At 37.2% G+C, this 19,782-nt stretch overlaps 1 protein-coding gene across 3 annotated transcripts; it reads left to right on the forward strand.

The window, feature by feature from the left end:
- Positions 1–35: 35 nt before the first annotated feature.
- Positions 36–19,450, forward strand: LOC135693097 (xaa-Pro aminopeptidase 3-like). Of its 3 annotated transcripts, XM_089111650.1 has the most exons (18): positions 36–809; positions 1,137–1,280; positions 3,266–3,334; positions 3,468–3,581; positions 6,900–6,954; positions 8,317–8,409; positions 9,058–9,131; positions 9,731–9,800; positions 9,897–9,960; positions 10,884–11,037; positions 11,695–11,804; positions 12,917–13,080; positions 13,591–13,741; positions 16,014–16,086; positions 16,327–16,373; positions 17,209–17,369; positions 18,300–18,444; positions 18,703–19,447. In XM_089111650.1, exons 1-17 carry the CDS (start codon positions 767–769, stop codon positions 18,424–18,426), a joined length of 1,713 nt encoding a protein of 570 aa, XP_088967776.1. In that variant the 5' UTR covers positions 36–766; the 3' UTR covers positions 18,427–18,444; positions 18,703–19,447. The 3 variants fall into 3 exon arrangements, with proteins under 3 accessions (XP_088967776.1, XP_065067557.2, XP_088967777.1); XM_065211485.2 differs by having other exon boundaries at positions 38–809; positions 18,300–19,446; XM_089111651.1 differs by lacking the exons at positions 36–809; positions 1,137–1,280; positions 3,266–3,334; positions 3,468–3,581 and adding an exon at positions 3,609–5,322 and having other exon boundaries at positions 18,300–19,450.
- The last annotated feature ends 332 nt before the right edge of the window (positions 19,451–19,782 follow it).

Below are 19,782 nucleotides of genomic sequence, written 5' to 3' on the forward strand. Positions count from 1 at the left end.
GATTTGTAAATTTCCAGCCCGATTATGATTCGAGGAACAACGCCCTTTGACACAGGTTTTCCAGCGATCAAGAGATAAACTAGGCCTTTTCAGAATTGAGTTCAAACGCTGTTCGATTTTAGATTTCGAACTTGGCTTAGCCAATTTTCATAAGGTTCAAATAATTTCCAAAGGCGTCAAAAAATATGATCAGTTAAAACAATAGATGCTGTGATTTGTTCGGGCGTTTCCTGTTGGTTGTTCTGCGGAGGATATCACGGAGGAAGACTGGCCGATGCGCTAGGGAGAAAGAAAGCTGTTATGCGGAGACTTTCAAAAAACTGACAGTTTCTTTAAAAAACTGGCCCGTCCTCAGGCTTAGAAATATATCCATTGCTCCGTCCATGATATGTAAAGAATTGCAGTGATCCAGGGACTCCGTTACAATTTAGGAGTGGGAGGGCCGATGGCAAATTTCAGGCCTGTAGCAAAATATTTTGCAAAAAACTCTTTTGTTCTGCAAGAGAGATGCTCCTAGCCTACACCGTAGGGGGTCTATCATCAGAAGCTTCAGAAAACTCATTCACAGCCATTTGATTTGATGTCCGATCTGATATAGGGATCCTCAGGGCCTTTTCTACTATCCCCACGCACACCCGTCCCCCATATCGCCCCCTGTCTCGATTTGATTTTACCATATTGATATTGAGGCTGTGATGTTTTGGAGGGATGGCTAAAAAACATGCGGCCTTCAAAACATCAAAAGTAGTGTGAATGTCATCGACCAATGTTTTGTCAAATGGGGAAGCATCTAATCCGCAGCAGTTGTGGTGAGTATAGTTGAAGCTTGAAAACCTAGTCGAATCTGCCACCTAGAAAACCATGCCCCAGTTGAATCCAAACTGTTTCCTGCACTTAATAAATTGGTAGGCCTTGTCGTCAAAGACGTCTGTACTCAAAAGTCAGCGACAACGGCTGTTAAATTATGATCAATAAAAACACAATGCTCGATATCTCAAGCAGACAAAAACTTAAAAAACCATACTCAAAATGTGTGTAATGAATAATCTAGCAATAAAAAATTGAAATTTGACTGAATGTGGAATGAGATTCTTTACATGGTTTAATATTTTTTTTCATTCATATTTCTTTATTAGCCAGGATCTTCGGGTGGCAGTCAGTATCATCACAATTACTTTTAAAGAGGTTTAAAGGATCCAGTTCAGCATTTGGACCTAACACCAAGTCAAAGGATGAGAAACTGGAAGATGCAGTGCCCAGTTATCGAAACAATAATCAGAGTATGTGGATGGATTTTTCATTCATTTATAAATTAGAAGTGGTTTTTTCCTCTGAAATTGTTCTCAATTTTTGTAATCTCGGTATAAAGTCCTGTGGATCCATGGAATTCTATTTGATTTTTTAAGAAACATATCTACCTGTGTAAAACATAGGGTTATCATTTTTGCACTTTTATTGATATCATAGATTGTACAATGATTGTACACTTTCAATCATTAAGCAAACTTGCAATGCGTGTCTTTGATATTATGCTTGAAAAAGATTTCAAACCAACACCAATGAAAAATTTAAAAACCTTTTCCATATAATTATATAAAGCATCAACATGTGTGCTTCATGCAAGCATGTGGACTTTCTTTGTTTCTTATTAGTTTTATTATACCATTTTATAACAGTCAACTGATTGTTTATCAGCCTGAAATTGATGCTTCAGTTAGATGTCCCTGAGATCACTTCTGAGAGCAATGGAATTTTAAGTCTTAGAATTTTTTAGCCCATGTAGCTGTAGCATGTCTGATTTTTCTTCAAGTTTAGAACAGCATAGCATATGCTCTGTTCATAAGTTTAATGTGCTGGCTTTTATGTTTGATCAATATAGTTTCATTTCTGTTGCATAATAAGTCACTTGTCATGCTTGGTCCTGTTATATTAGTGAATGCCATTACATGACAGTATGAATGTCTGTAAACATATATGGTTACACTTATATTGTTTGTAAATTAGCTTCTGTTTATGTTCTTATTGTGTTGATCATGTTTTACTTATTCTTACGGTTTGATAATGGATAAAACATAAAGTGAAGAGTTCCTTGGTGTTATCTATTCAGGGCTTAGGCTCAGTGGTAGATTACCTATGCGGCCTATGGGATCTAGGCCCCCAGCCCAGAATCTTACTGGCCTTTAGTTCTGAGGCTAAACATTTTTTGGTTATCTTTAGTCAAAGGCCACATACAAATGGGAACTCATTGTAATGTTGTTTAGGGCATACAGATACTCCTTTCTAAGAGTACTTGAAATCTGAATTTTCTTTCAATAAATTCTTGTGAAACATTGGAATTTGGTCATCCTGCAAAATTTATAGTCAAAAAATTTTCTAGATAAATTAGACTAACATTAGCTCATAACATAAATTAATCCCCTCAAAAACGTGGGTAGGTGATAAACTTGAAAATGAAGTAGAACTTTATCCTTTGAATCTACATCATAAATTTAATGTGTTGGCTTTTATTTTTAATCAATATAGTAATGATACAATTGCATGTTAAAATCACTCGCCACACTAAGTCCTGTTATGTTAGTGAATTCCTTTACATAATAATAATAATGTCATGTAAATGTAGGCTTATAGCCTGTAACACATCTAAACACAAGACTAGCAACTTTGCTATATGCAATGGAAGATCTTGACATTCGATTTGATTGAAAGCCAAAAAGGATTGTAAAAACTATGAAAAAAGTGTGAATGTCTGTAAACATGTATTGTGACTTTGATATTGTTTGTTGATTAGCTGCCAAAGAAATGTTTGAGCTTAGTGCTTGATAAGAGAGAAAGCATCAAGCAAAGAGTGTGGTTTATTTAGGACCTAGGTCTGTTGGCCTATCCCATCCATTTGCTTGTGGATTGGTTATTCTGCATTGTGCCCTTATATAGGACCCTTATATTATTACATAACTATTGAGCAAGTACATTTATTACTTTGAATAGGAAGCTTATCATCTTCCAGATAATTCGCAGGTGCCCAATGCTGGATTTCTATTCTTTCCTTCCTTTATCCCTTTATCTTATCTTATTTCAGAACATTGAAAGCCCTTTATGATTGTGATTATTACTAATATTGGTTACTGAGAAATTTTAGCAATTCAAAGGCCAGTAACACAGTGTATGTCCAAACAATGGTATTTTTCTCCAACTCGGGGGTCTAGCCCCCCAGCCCCTTTTTGTTCTCATCAGATCTTTATTCAACCTATCAGTAATTTTATTGCAGGTTTTTTACAAGACATACCACAAAGAGTCAGAAATGCTTGCATTGAAACAGCTGCCACACCCACTGATGGTAAGCATACATACCCACATTTTGGTTGAGGCCTTTGGCCGTCAAATTTGTGTAAAGTTACTTTCCATTTATTAATTGAAAACAAAAAATAATTATGAAATAGGGCTTTGTAAACTTTACTTTCATTTTCTAGAGCGCCTGGAATCCCTGTGTCACACGAGGAATAGTTTTCAAGATTTAAGTACAATTCAAACTATTGGACAGCCCACCCCAGAATCCCATCCACATCTCTTGCAGCCTTTAGAAAGTAAGTTGTTTTTTAAGATTATGCTTTGGTGGTATTGTGGTACTTGTAACTACTAAACTTGGCTATTGTCTTTTGCTCTGTAGGTAATCAGCAGAGCTTTATGTATTATATAGGTCTCATGCCACTGATTCTAGCTAGGGGGCAACGATTCTCTTTCTACCCTCTCCAGTTTCTCCAGTCCCTCCAGTAATTGTAGATTTCTCTTTATTATTTTTGTTATAATCTACATTTCGCTCTAAATGAAAATTTAGGCTAACTCAACTCAGTTATTTAGTAAAAACGTTTGGGACGCATGACCCCTCTTTGGAATAGACCATGATATGGGTACATATCTCTTTGGAATGTCTTTGGAATGGACCATAACATGTAGATTGATTTGATGAATCTAAAGATCTGCAAAAGCAATTACGTTTTGGAGAGGATTATTATTATTATTATCTATTTATTTAAAGAAGGCGTATAAAAATAGCTACAAAATAAAAGCTAATTCAAGCCTACTACAAAGTAAAATTGTTTAAGAGGCAGGTATGCAGGGTATGATGCCCCACTGAACTTCTCCCCATGTCCGTGCTACTGAAATGTTGAGTAAATAAACTTCCAGATTATTGCGAAGGTTTCCATAGCAATGCCCGGCAAACGTCGAACATTGTTAATTAAGTTGTTGACCGAATCTATACAGGCTTTTCTATATGAAGCTTTAAACCTCAACCATTAACTGTAAAAAGCAAAAGAAATAAAGAACGAAAGCTTTTACACGCTCAATATCTGCGTTCCGAAGAGTGATGACCCTCGAAGTACTTTATGTGCTCATCCCCAACTAAAAGGTACCTGTTTTAGGCGGAAAATTACCGGCAGCGAATGTTGATGAAAATTCTAATCCACTGTCGTTGCTTTGGTTTCCGCGCGCTTTTGATTTGCTGGTATTGCGCTGGTATGGAGCTTGAGGATCAAAAGTCGAGCTTTTGTCCTTCAAGATAGAAATCCCTCCCGTGGATAACCTTGGTTCTTTTAGATTTAGTGGTCATAAATAAATTTGATGTTCATTGTCTAATCTGTTGGAGAACTGCCTGTTGGAGAAAATTCGCGATATGCATTGGTGTCGGGTGTTTGTTGGCAGAATGTGGCAAGCTCCGTTTTGATGCCCTTGAAATGGTGATGGTATTATGACTACAATAATAGAAATCCTGTACACAGAAAACAAATGGTAGAGATATCAATGATTGTTGTATTGCTTCACTCGCAGTTGTTCGTATCTATACAATGCTGCATGATTTATGATACATCATGTATCGGAATTGATTCTGTGATTCTGTGAACCAAAATCCATCTTGGAACGCCGATTAGTGATTAAGTTCCTATGATCACAAATAACCGATGTTCCGTGCTTCTGAAGATATAAGCATATTTTTCCTAAAGAGAAGTTGAGCTTATCATAGAATGCCCCCAAGGCTAAAAACAAGTTTATTTGAGGCAATTTGCACATTATGTTTGATGTTCCTCTTACTTTACGTTTTTCAAAATTGGCATAGTGTAAAAAAGGAACTGAAGACATTGCTATACCGACATGGAGCAACTAATAAACAATCTTCAAGCCACGAAAACGAAGAAAGTGCCCAAAAGATGTTTGAAGAGCTACTGCGCATGGAGGAGTTTAGCGTTGTGCTTGAGAAAGCAGAGGAGCCAGTATTGATTCCAGCATGGCTCAGGAAATTTCGTACCAAGTCAAAGGGTAAAACTGAGAGTAAGTTGGCTGAAACAATGCGTGTGGCGAATTATGGTTAATAGAAGGAAGCCATGCATCAAATTGCTCAGCAAAATGTTAAGCGTTTTTGCTAGTTGTGCAGTGGTGGTACCAAACGAGTTGTGGGGTAGTTACCCCCGCCTTACTTTCCTAAAAGCGTACTTTACGTGATTCTTCTGAAATTTGGTACAATTTTTTTGGGAAAGAATCGGTCATGTTTTTTTAAAGAATCACCAGTAGACGACAGCCTTTCGAAAAAGGTGCAACCAGACTATGGTGGAACTTTAAAATGTTAGTCACAGAGGCCTAGGAGACATGGGGCTGGGAGGGCCTTAGCCCCCCCCCCCTGATTAGACTGAAGCAATAATATTCGGGCAAAACCATACTAAGCCCAACCACCCCCCCCCCCTAAGAGTTTTGCACTCGCTACGCCCATACCCCTAAGAGTTTTGTACTCGTTACAAAAGGGCCATTTTATAATGCAAAAGCGGTGTGGACTCCGTGCAACAGTCACTTTGGTGCAACTTGAAGCTGAGCAAGCACCACTGATACAAGCCTGCGGACAGATTCTAGCCCCAGTCAAAGAAGTAATTCACTCTTTCTTGGGGGCTGACGTTTGCACGCAGGCTACACTGATAACAGTTAACCGTTTCTGCTACGGAAAGTACTGACATGTGCAATGAACCAGATATAACGTCGTGTAAAGTTTGATACCAGAGTATATCCTTAATAAGCCATTCATTTGTCCTTTACAAGATAACTTTATATTTGGAAGTTTTATTAATTGATCCCGGATAATTAATTAACGCTCGATTTGTTAATTAAGCCAACAGATTCAAAAAACAGGCAAATGCCCTTTTAGTTATCGTATATTTGTTTTTTCTCGTAGCTTTTCCATGTTAATCTATAAATAAAAAGGCATCCTAAAAATTTATTACACTATCTAAAGTAAGGCAGTTTTGAATTTCATATTACCCTGTTAAATTTCAAAGACTATTCTTTATTGTCAAGTACTAATTTACACATAGTTATTGTCTGATGTTTGAAGACTTCGTCCCAGTTTTCCTACATACCGTAAATCCTCGAATTAGCCCCCTGGGGGCTTATTTATTTTTTAAATTTGTGGATGGGGGCTTATTCGAGGGGGGCTTATACGAGGGGGCGGCTAATAGAATAATTGTTGACATTAAAAAGACATTATTAAAAGATCTCGTTTTGAGATTTCTTTATGAGCATTTAATTGATTACTACCAAAAGTATGAATTTGTTGTGGTAATTCAATAAAACCCCATAGGCAACCTCAGATGGCAAAAACCATCAAATTGAGGGGTCCAATTCGAGAATTTACGGTAGCAGTGGGGACGTATTTGAGGGGGGGGGCTTATTGACAATTTGTAGTTCTAGGGTAGGGGCTTATTCGAGGGGGGGCTTTTTCGAGGGGGGGCAATTCGAGGATTTACGGTATATCTGGTAAATCATGTGAGTATAGGTAGGTGATCGGTTCTTTGACAGTTCAACGATGAAGCATAATGACATATTTTATTTTATCGATTTAAATTGCTGTCCATTGTTCATAGTTACTCCTGGAATTACAAAGATAGAGTATAAAGACAGAAGAAACAAACTATTGCGGTTAGTTCATTTATTTCCTTTTCTTGTCGCTGGAGAGCTCTGCAAGAGAATATTTTTTCCAAATTGATATGCCCCATGCTCATCTTGAATTTATTTTCATCGATGTGTGCGTCAAGACATCTCTTTGCCAGCAGGGTTGCCAGTTGCTTGGAATGGTTGGCGGCCAAATTCGGCCAGCCAAACAAAATATACAAAAAAGCTACGTTTTGCGAATTCTGTGGAGTAATAGTGTAATCAAAAATGGCTTTGTTTGTTACCAAAGCTCCCACTTGCTTTCATTTTCAATTTTCTGTTATCTTTTACTTTGTTTCTTGCTTTGTTATTTGCAATTTTGAGATTGTTTTAACAAAATGTTGAATATTTTCTGTGCAAAAATTGTCGTTTTCTTTGTATTTTTGTGTCTTTCAACATGCGGCCAAAATTCGGCCAACTTTTACTTTTTCGGCCAAATCAATTTTGGACGGCCAATAGCTTTGAAAAACGGCCAGAATAGAGGAATGTGGCCGTCAAAACGGCCAAATGGCAACTCTCTTTGCCAGACTGGAAATTTCTCCAAGTGCACCCGACACTTTGATTTCCGTTTACCATTTATAATCAAATTTTTCATTTTAATAAATATTTTTTGTCATTATTTGTGAGAAGGTGACTTTAAATTGACAGCCTAACAATCTTAATCTATAGTTGTAACATTAATCACGTTTGTATTATCTAGCTGTCACTCCTACAGTGACAATACGTCACTCCTATAGTGACAACACGTTGCTGGAAATACACTTGTTGTTGTTTGCTTCGTTTCGTTTGCTTGTAAAATCGAAAATTTTTTTTGGAAATTGTCTCAATTCGCTATATATCGAGTTTTATTTACTGAACTCTGTAATCCAAGCCAGGGCAAATTGGCCCCAGCATGCATATTTATTCTGATCATTTTTTCACCAGTATAACTCTGGACTTTATTTATTGCTTTAAACTTTCTATTGCCATTATATTGCCATTTTAAGGTAGAAAATTTTTTATCTATGATTTTTATTTTCTTTGTTTTGCTTATCTATTTTATCTTTTTAAGCTTCTGTTTGCTTTTTGAAAACCTCTTATTTTGTAACAACTACCTTGGTCCGTAGTTTAAATTTGGTTTTCCATTACAATTATCAAATTTCTGGAAAGCAAAGCTACGTTTTAGAACAGTACACAGTCGTTTCCGTTTGAACACAGCCTTGTCCTTATTTACCCCTGTTCGCTACCACGTTTTGCCACAAAACCGAAGAATTTAACCAAAGAATTCTGAAAGACAAGATTCATAACTTTCGATTTTATTCTTTGGATGGTTTCATCCATTATCTTGAAAGTCCAGTATTTCTTTTCTAGGCTTTTATCAAGCACGGCAACAGGCCAGAATTTTGAAAAACATGCGGTGATAATGATTGGAAGTCCATCGAAAATAATGTCAGGAGACATACCGTGAGTTTGTTTCAATGAACAATACTCAGCTTTCACTGTTTTTTAACGTCACAAGACTTTCATTCCTCTATTTAAACGTTGACAGCGACAGCATTTCTGATAGACGCGTGCTATGGCATTTGTATTTGTATTTGTTGCTACCTAGCATCCGAAGGTCGTTTTAGGACACTGAGAAGCTATGCTTATTTAGCAGTGTCCTGATCCTTCCTCTCGATGTGACCACACCTCGTGATTCCTACGCCTGGAATTACAGAGAGCTTGCGACTCTCCTCACTCTGGGTGAAAGTTTGGTCATGCCAGAGACTCGAACCACATACCCTTGGGTCTGTAGTCAGCGCCTTTAAAAACTGAGCCATTCTTGCAGCTAAGCATGGGAAGGATGCAAATGTATTTACGCTCGCATATATCCTTGATGACGGGGCGACCATTAAACGACGAGGTCGATTAAAGTAACAGAATCTCAGTTGATGAAAAGGGAATGTTTCTGCAGAGCATTTTGATGATGAAATTAAATTCATGATTAATACAAGACAGTCCATTCCTAGTTTAAGATATTTTTATGAAATACGTTGACTGAAGACACCTTTCTAATGTTCAATCGTAGGTGAATCTTTGCAACAAATTTTAGCAACATTTTTTTTCCGCTAGGTACCCGTTCCATCAAAACGCGGACTTCTTGTACATGACCGGATTCAAAGAACCGGACGCGGTTATGATTCTCGGTAGGAATTTGTCTGTAGCTGAAATATTTAAAAATCAATGCTATATTTGTTTACTTTTTGTTTCGTTTTACAAAGCTGGGTGAGTAACTGTAAAAAGAATATGCGCCCCGAAAGTCTGGGTCGAGTGAAGTGCGTGACGTATATTCTGGGATTCTTCTCCCTAGTCTTCAGAAAATGAATGCGATATAGACGGCAGCACATCAGTACAGCGTTTAGCTGATGTTACTATACTCTTTGGGTTGTAGTATAGTCCTTAGCATCCCGAAAATTAAAAAATCACCATGCCCTTTTCTGAACATGCAACATTTTGCAAACAATATTGTATTTTCAAGCTTAAAAACAATACTTTTGAAAATGTTTCTGCCAGGACATTATTTTGCAAAAAATTAAGTCATCAGAAATAACTTTGAAGTTTGAAGATTATTCGTTGGATCTATGTTAGAATCTTTGGATCTATGTGTGAAACGTTTTAGCTTCGCTGTAAGAATCACTGTGTATTACATTGTTACATTGCCCTTATAAATAGTCGTTACATCGCAGTTATTTGAGTTAAGCTTACATCGCAATTTTTCAAGTTTAAATGAAATTCTGTTTTGCAGAAAGGCAACAAAACCAGCCATTTCCTGACCATAATATGATCATGTTCGTGAAACCAAGAGATCGAAAGAGGTATTAACTTTGTTTGTTGCAATTTCAAATTATCCACTTTCGTGCAACTAGGCTATTCAATACGAGCTGTTATTTAATGATCTCACTTTTTATCAGAGAAATCTGGGACGGACCAGTTTCCGGATTAGATGCTGCTAAAGATTTCTTTGGTGCTACTGAGGTAACCAAGATTGATTTATTTTTCATTTATTTTTATTATTTGAATGACCTTGGAATATTGACGTTTTCTAGGCAGGTTTGCCACAGTTGCTCAAATAAGGCCTTTGTAAATGTTGACAAAAAATCATGAGGTGAATTTTTCTGCAGTTGGAAATGAACAAAGTGATTCATCCGTACGGACGTTTTTATGCGTCAATCGACAATGCGCAACCAGTCCTTTAAACTCTGGGTTGGCTGGAGAATACCACTTGCCAAAAAAAAACAGTTTTGTGCAGAAAACAATCTCTTTTTGTCCTCAAGTAAGCTTGTTCCAAAAACCTCACGTCCACTCTACGTAAGCTGAAGAATTCTGTGGATTCTTCATCTGCTAATTCCTTTTTCAAATTCACAAAAATAAATCCATAAGTCACCAGAAAGCATATCTTTACCCCTATACTTTTGCCCGTGATTCTCTTTTTTTAACTTTTCATACCCTTCCCATTCCTGTTGGAAGTCACATAACCCTTTCCATTACTTCTCGTTATTTACTATCTAATTTCATTGCATTGATTATGGAATCACTGTATTGTCAACAGTCCTGTGCTATTTTCTGACAAATGGAGTTTAGTTTTGCCTTGTTCTCTATGCATTTATTTTCCTCTGCAAGTCTTTTGCCAAAGATCTTGGAGGGGATTATTTATTTTTTGCTATCTTAACGACACTGCTTTCTTCTCGAGCTTTGAGTATGCCGTCGAAATTTAATCCTGATTCTCAAACTTGTACAAAATTAGAAACTGGCTAACAAATTGTCAATGCTTAGTCGGTAAATACGCACCAACTAAGCGCCAAGTTTTTACCTTGATTTCCTCTTGATTTCCCAGGGTTGAAAATTTGCCGCCTAGCGACAGATAAAACCCGTTCACTTGGCATGTTTTCTCATTCTAGTCATATCCAATAAGCAGTCTTACTGCTGTCATACAACGAAAATACGGCAACAACACACACTGCATGTGGTATAACCTTGCCGACAACAGTACCAACCCAAAAATTCATAGCGAGCTTATTAGTTTGTTTAATAGTGACAAATTCAGCTATCCAGGTTTGTGAAGAAAATGCTCTTATAACTTGTTTAATAATATTGGTGTTATATCGTCATCATTTTGCTACACTGAACCCGTCCTGCAACATAAAAGTGAGTTGCCTGATTATATCACAGGTTTTTTATCGAGATTGTTCAAGCTTACCAAATAAATTGCCTTCACGTATTAATAAGTAGATTATTTTTTAGAAAGTCTTTGTAGCATTTCGTTATTTTGGTGTGATGAAATTATTGTAAGGCCTATTTTAAGGGCCTGATATGCTAACTTTGCGAGACCTTCAAGGCTCTCTGAAGGCTCTTATCTTTTTCCCATCATATTTTGTGCCCCGTGTCTCAAAAATCTTAAGGTGATCATTACCCTATGTTTTGCTGGATTTTGATACCTAAACATTTATCATATTCATTTAGTGACATAAAGAGATAAATGGTACTGTCGTTGTAAACTGTCCGATGCACCAGTTCATCGAAGCTTGTTCATGCCCTATTCTTTTGCAAAATGCATACCGATATTATTTATTCCCACATGACGATTTAAAACGGAATTTCCCATTCCCATTATATCTTTACTTCCTATCTTTTTCATTCCGATTGAATCTTAAATTCCTGCTTTTTAGTTTTCACAAAAATCTTAACTGAGTTCTCCACGTTTTCTTGTAGCTCTCCATTCACTCAATCATAACACTCAGATGCTTAGATTGATTAAGTCGCAATCCGAAATTGAACTAATGAAAAAGTCAGCTGAGATAGCAGGCAAAGCATTTAGTCGTGTGAGTACTTTGCAATTTTTCTCTTTAGTTTGAGACAGATAATCGCAATAATCATAGTTTTAAACTTTTTAACATTTGATTTCTTTTTAGTTAATTCTAACTAATCCATGCCACCTATCTACAATATAAAAATCATTATTAAAGAAACTAGTTTAAGTTCAAATGTGACACGTGCAGTTTTTTTAATCCACAAAGCGTACTTCTGTTTTGAATATCATGAGGGGACTTGTTAGAGTAGGTTATCACTTAAGGCATTCCACAATAGACCTTCACAAGCATGCCGTTACAATTCGAGCCAATACCCCAGCATTTCAATACCAGCCCTTTTTTCTTCCTTAAAATCAATTTTTTCTTTCTATATCTTCTTCGTCAGTAATGATTTATTTTTCAATGCCTTAATTGAAATGCTGGGCTAAAGTGCCTAAATTTAGAATTCTTGAACGTGTTGCCAGTAAACGCAACGAGAGCTTGTCTTTTTCAAAACATGGCCCAAATTTCAGAAACACTTTTTTAGTTGGATTCTGAGTTTTATTTCTAAAATTATGATTTTTTATTCGTTATTCGCTAACTAAAACATCTTGTTTCGATACAGACACATTTTTCATCTGTTTTTATGTTTCCCTTAACAGAAATTATCTAAAACCATTATATTTGTAGACGAACAACTAGAATGCAATTGCAGAACATGTTATTTGCTTGACATTAAATTTGAATAAATCATTTTCGTCTATGAAAGATTTCGTTGCCTTTACTGGGATTAAAATGTTTGTCAAGGTGGTTTAGCAGCTCAAGTAAAACTTGATGAAGGGAATGATTTGTTTAGAGTTATTGCCATTATACGAAGCCGTTTTATGTTGGCAATTTTGAATAGCTAGTACCCTCATAGCTTAAAACGGGATGAAATATCAGATGTCTAGAACATAATCTTTCCTGTAGAGAATGGCCTTTGGAAAGTTTCCCAGAAATTCAATGAAAAAGGCGGGTTTTTGTTCTGGCATTTAAGCTTTTTCGATTTCTGTTAAAATTTCCTCTAAATGAGAAGGTGGGGTGGGGGGGCTAATTTTATCCAGCAAGAAGACTTGTGATCTGAAAGTCATTGTTTCTGTTTACAGGTGATGCTGAGTACGAGGCCGGGCCTCGAAGAAAGCGTCCTTCATGCTATGTTAGAATACGAATGCAAAATTCAAGGCGCCCAGTTTCTGGCCTTCCCTCCGGTCGTCGCTAGTGGATTATCAGCAAATACACTCCATTATGTCAGCAATTCACATATCATTAGGTAAGCTACCCGATCTTCTCTGTTTTCTGCCTATGTCCAAAGTCCAGTAACCAAGCAGCTGCCAAAATATGATTATGCTAAGGGTGTATCAAAACCGGGTTTTGTGATAAAACATCGTTCATCTGTATCGAAGCACTTTTGCTTGTCTTTTAGTCCTGCTTCAAGATCTTAACCGTGTATCAAACTATGATTTAATATGATAAATAAAGTGGTGGATTGGCTGAATTCTAAATTGCCTTTCATGCAAGCAAATATATGTAAGAGTAGAGTTTATTCCCGATTTCAGCTGTGAAGGAGTGTTTGCAAATTACCTTATTGCTTCTTTTGTAATTTATAGGGTAATGAAAGATTTACCGCGCCTCCGCAATATTTTCAACTGCCTTCTGTCTCACTGTTTAATGTCTGTAATTTTCCGGGTAGATTTTTATTTTGAAGAATCATTTTTGTTTTTTTAGAACAAGGCAGGCACGTGCCCAGAGACGAATGAAGAAATGTTTTCTCTATTTGTAGGAACGGCGACTTAATATTAATGGATGCAGGGTGCGAATACAACGGCTATGTATCAGATATCACTCGAACTTGGCCTGTCAGTGGAAAGTTTACAAAGGAGCAGCGAAAGCTGTACGAAGTCGTTCTGAAGGTTCAAAACCATTGTATTGAGGTAACTCTCGAAGAAATCGGTACTTTTGTCAACTTGTTGTATCTGTGTAACTACATCTACTTTTGCAGGTATATATATGCATCTTGTTTGCAAGCCTTCTTCAAGTCTCTTTCATGATCTTTGGCCACTTGCTGTTCACTCACCTAAAGTTTCTTCTTACCACCATAAGGGCTCTAAATAGAAGGAACTTGGAAACCCTGCAATGTTTAGCAGGGCTTTAATTCCGGGTATGATCAAAAGCAATTCGGGCAGTTCCTGGTAGATCAAAAACCAGACAGGGGGTACGGACAGTTCCTGGTAGATCAAAATCCGACGTAGGGGGCTGGCCGTCTACTCCATCCCAACGGCTTTTTTCAAGCACTCGCCAAGTTCCGTATTGCATTCAGCATTAAAACACTTTGCCTATCATCCTGAGCTTGCCAATAGCTTTTAGTTTGTAATCAATTTCGTTGCTATCCCAGTCCTGCAGCTTCATATTACGTCACGTCACGATTTCCCAGGCAGTTTTGTCAGTGACGTCTTTGCTATCAAAGCATAGAATGTTATCTTGTTTTTCTCGGTTTTTCAAATCATGTTCCTCAAACACCCGAATAAATCTTTGAATCAAATCTTGTTTTTCTCGGTTTTTTAAATCATGTTCCTCAAACACCCGAATAAATCTTTGAATCAAGCCTGTCTTGTGCTATCTTCAGCCTGATATTTTCGATTGAAGGAAAATTCACTGACGTGGGTTGATCGTCTTCCATCACCGCATAGTAAACAAATTGTCTTGTGTTCTTAGCTGCACAATTTAGCAATAACAGCAAAAATAATATTCAGTGACAGCTTTGAATCTGTTTAAATCTAGATTATAGGTTTTTAACTAGATTCAAGAAGCTGCTAATTCCAAAGAAACTAAATTATCTCTGTTTATAGTGTTTAGAGTTTCCATGTCAGCAACATTTTCATACACATTTGATAACAATACATGATTGTTTTTTCCTTGTTATCTAAAAAATTAGCCGGCCAAAAAATCTGTTGACAGCTAAATTTGCATAAATTATTTAGTAAAGCTAGAATGAAAACAGCTTTATCGTGCACAAATTCTAGTCTTCTGCTTGTTTGTATTCGTGATTCTCATTCACAATTCACGTCTTCTTCCAGGACATAAATGAAAAGGGGTACGAAAAAGAAAGTACCCTTCAATATCTGTTGGCAACAACATTGTTATGTTTCTATTCTTTTGCCCCTCACACGTCCACAGTGCTCGAAACTCGTATATGGGGCTTGTCTTAAATCTAATGAAAGAAATTACAGTCTTTTCCCAGCTAATTAGAGCACTTGATTTATATGCAGGTTAAAATTGCACATTTCCTGGCTAAACCTCGGTTTTTTTCGACACTAGTTCATAATTCTTCTTCCCTTCCTTGTGCACTGTGTTTGTGACATGTTTGAATTTCAATTAAACATCATTTTAAATTTGGATGATTCTTCAGCTCTAGTGTAGTTGCAACACAATTTTTGCTGATATTTTGGTTTAAGATAATTAAAGGCATTGAGTCATGGTAAATAGGCCTTCTCTATAGGGGGTCATTTGGTTTCGGCGTGATCGCTGCTGTTTCATGTGATATTGGCATCCGTTGTTGACAACTTGCTATTGATGACAACGTTTTGTTTTGTCAAACAGTACGAGGTGAGTTCATGTGACCAGTTCCAAGTCAACCAATAGCATCGCAGTCATGAAAATCATGACTCAGCGGATTTTGGCACTTAGGGTATACCCAATCCATTTTAACATGACTCAATGCCTTTAACTTAAGTTTGTTATCAGCTATATTATAGCTGAAGTATATCTAATATGTGGCATGCTCCGACAGGACATGAATGGGGAAATAAAGCGTCCCTTCCCTCCACTAGCTTACAGGTCCAGCCTGACCCGACTGGTACCACCTGGCAGGGTTCCCTAGCTCAGGGCTACGAGCGATGGCCAACGGCTAACTCGGCGGGAGACCGGCAAGGAGGGCGTATGAGCTACGACTCAAGGGGTCAACGGCTTCGGGCAGAAGAACTCCTGGAAAGAGGGATGGTGTCCCTTCAAAAGCACTGTAGATGTGGTTTTAGGGGCCCATCTCTACTAATAGCCCCTTAGTTTTATCTATGACCAAGACAACGAACCAAAACTCAGATTTTGGGATAGTTGGAGGGTCATGGTAGCCAACCTTCTGGTAGAAGATGGTACCTGATGATGATGATGATGATATCTTATATGTTGTCAACTGCCTTTTTTCTTTAGCATTGCAAAGTTGGAGTGTCACTTGACCAACTTCACCAAAGGATGTTGCTGACACTGGGAGCCGAATTGCAACGTATGTTTTATGCTCAATTGTAAAACATTTTAACAACTTGAAATATTAATTGCCAAAAAATTCCCATTACCTATGATTCAATATCAACAACTTTTGAGTGAAAATATTGATATCAAGAACTTAGTTTACTGAGCTATCAGCAAGTGATATTTATGGTTTCCGTTATTTGCAACTTTTCTTTATGATGTAACTCTTTTATTCGCAAGTTTTGACCGTATTAATGCCTAGCTGTTTTTCTAGGAATCGGGTTTATTGACGAAAATTTGACAGATAATACATTAAAAAAGGTACGTGGCTACTTTTCATGCTTCAGACAGGCACTATGACATAACCAATTCACATCCTCTTTGGTAAAGCTACTTTTTCGATTTCAGAATAGTGTTCTTTTTTCCTTTGCCTCGTAAGCCAAAACTTCCAAGAATCCCTTGATGATTAGGTATGGTATGGGCATGGTCCAGGCTGTCTCTGGGCTTGGTCCATGCTATTTTTGGGCTTGGTCTGGGCTTGGTCCATGCTATTTTTGGGCTTGGTCTGGGCTTGGTCCATGCTACTTTTGGGCTTGGTCTGGGCTTGGTCCATGCTATTTTTGGGCTTGGTCTGGGCTTGGTCCATGCTACTTTTGGGCTTGGTCTGGGCTTGGTCCATGCTATTTTTGGGCTTGGTCTGGGCTTGGTCCAGGCTATCTTTGGGCTTGGTCTGGGCTTGGTCCAGGCTATCTCTGGGCTTGGTCCATGCTATCTTTAGGCTTGGTCTGGGCTTGGTCCAGGCTATCTCTTGGCTTGGTATGGGCTTGGTCGAGGCTATCTCTGGGCTTGGTCGAGGCTTGGTAACTAGAACCATATTCTTTTTTCTCACACCAGTATGTGCGATTAACAGCCACGCAACAACCACTTTCTGGATTGTATTGTTATACTTTTTTCACTATTTTCACTTCAAAATCTAGTTCAAAACGTTCAAAACCATAGATCAAAATCAGTTTTTATGTCGTTTTAAAAGACTTTTTCATGATATATTTTCTCCCAGATGTCTTGTTCATAATACGTTTGGCCCACTTACTTTAATCTCTTTAGGAATTTTAAGAATACAAAATCCTTTTTCTTGAAGGAAATTTTTCTTCCATAGGCGGTAGCTGAGTACTGCCCACATCACCTTGGTCACTATTTAGGCATGGACACACACGACACACCCCTCATTCACCGTGGCCTTCCTCTCCAGCCAGGGATGGTAATAACAATCGAACCTGGTCTATACATACCAAAGCATTTCTATCATTTACCTGAAAGGTATTTTATTCCAAGTTGCTTTCCTTAATGATGACAGCCCTCAAAACTTTTGGAAAGTTGTTTTTCTTTTGATTTACAAAGAAAGGTTTTCATAAGATCTTCTAAGGGCTCTGCAAACAATACAGTAACATTTTAACAGCTAACGAATTTCATCTGGTTAAAACATCATTCTTTTCAATATACTAGGGAAAACGTTTATCCTATCAATTTATCAGTAACTCCAAGAATATCAAGAAGTTTTAAGTTATAATCCCAGCCTTTAGGTGATTACAATGATCGTCTTCTTTGTCGTTAATGCTAATTGTAATTACATAATAGGGTTTAGGACAATTCGCAAGAAGTTTCTGTGGAGATTAATCTAATTTTATCTCTTCAAGATAAATTCAACCTGTTATCAAGCCACAGTGTCTGATATGTCTTGTAGCAAACAACACGTAGTTATATGACCAGATAGCTAAAGATAAAGGTACTAGGCAACTGAGGTTGATCAGATATAAGAATTCCAGCCCGGGGAAATAGCCGTTAAACTACGAATTAACTACCCCATACGTGTATTTAGCACTTTCCAGCTTGTTGCTTAAAATTTTCTGTAACTGTTCAGTGATTTTCACATCGATTTCTGATATCTTCCAGTGAAAGTTTAAGCTTTAAATTTCTTCAGGCAATGAAGTTGACTCCGCTTAAAGTCACTTTGCTTGAAATCACACTACCGTTTACAGACACATGAAACTTCGACCAATATGCGCAAAACCACTAAGTTAAACCCCGTTTTCAGTCACACACCGCTTTGTGTCACAGCTTTTTAGGCAACATATGGTGTGACCATAACAAATGTCTGCTGTACCAACGTTATGCTTTGTCAACTGACTACTGCACCTTGATATATGAGAGAATTTTAGACGTTGGCTCAGGAACATTTTTTCTTTGCAGTTTTCGAGGCATTGGTATCCGCATCGAAGATGATGTTCTTATCACAAATAATGGACCTCGTGTTCTGAGTGCCAACTGTCCAAAGACTGTTGAAGAAATCGAGCAACTTTTGTCATTAAGAACATGAAGATATTGATAATATTGTGTAAGTCTCATTTGCTTAAATCTTTAATTTTTGGTAGCTTGAAAATAAGAATAAAAATGATTCTCCGATTGTTAGTTAACTAGTATTTAGTCAAATGGATGATATTTAGATCAGAATAGCCGCTGTTCATTTAAAGATAGCGACGCTGATTTTTATCATATCACGCCACTGCTTAGACTGTACCATAGAAAGGTCCACGTTGAATGGATATGAAGACGAGTGGCTTTAAAAACGATTTAAAGTAGCCTTTGTTTACAGGTTTACGTTATATGATTGGTCAGAACTTGGGAGTGTGTCTGTTGTATCAACCAATCAAAGATTTGAAGCTCGTGCAGTAAAGATGGGGGCAAATAATAAAGCATCAAAAATACTTGATATGCCTGTTTAAAATACTGATTTGTTTGTGTAACAATGGCAAGAATAGAACAGAAACTCCAATGAAAATTGCCTCATTATCGTCACGAACTCATTTTAAACCCACAATTAATACCCTTCACTTTTCCTTGACAACTACATCACGCGACTTACCTTTTCTCCTTCACATTCACAAACTGCATAGTTATACAGTGTAGAATGTGACCCAGAGAACTGAAGGGTTCATTTTTATATGTATATATAGGATGCAAAAAATTGCATGGCTCTAGAAAATTGTAAAGTCATTAGCCCAAAGCCCAAGGTATGCAAGCTTTTTGTAACATGTTTTATAGCTTAAATTGTGAATTTTACCAGCCTTTTTTAATAGCATCCTTGTTTATAGTTTTAATTGCAAGCTAGATATTTTATGCTATTTATACTTGCCTTCGCGTCTGATTTAAATGATAGCAAGATTCTGTAAAAATAGATTTCGCCTATGAAGGGTGGACTTTCAGTGTAAAGTAATTTGTGTAACAAATTTGCAAGCAAAACACTATACAATTTGGCATTTTCTCAATTCATAATTTTAGATGCATGATAAAGGATGAAAATATTGCCATGTGAAATGTGTCGTTCAAATTCATGATTTATTTTGTCGCAATTTACGTCCCTTTTGACATGTTTATGCATTTGAGAAATAGCTGTCTCAGCTAACCACGTTTCTACACACAGTTTCTACACTGATTTAGCCCCCGCAATAATACTTAAAATCATACCAAAAATCGCCCTGTTCTTTGTTTTTAGCATGTTTAGCCCCCCTCCCCCTCCCAAAACGTTTTAGCTCTGTATTACGGATATCCGAAGAATCCTTTTCGACGCTGTTAAGACTACTCTCCTTAGAAATTATACTATTCACATTGCTGTGACTTGTCGATAGTTTTAAATGAAACATTTTATAGGACAAAAGTACTGCCTGAAGCCCAG

This window comes from Rhopilema esculentum, chromosome 11 (assembly GCF_057945365.1).
Source record: "Rhopilema esculentum isolate cy_ngs chromosome 11, ASM5794536v1, whole genome shotgun sequence".
NCBI classification, from domain to species: Eukaryota; Metazoa; Cnidaria; class Scyphozoa; order Rhizostomeae; family Rhizostomatidae; genus Rhopilema; species Rhopilema esculentum.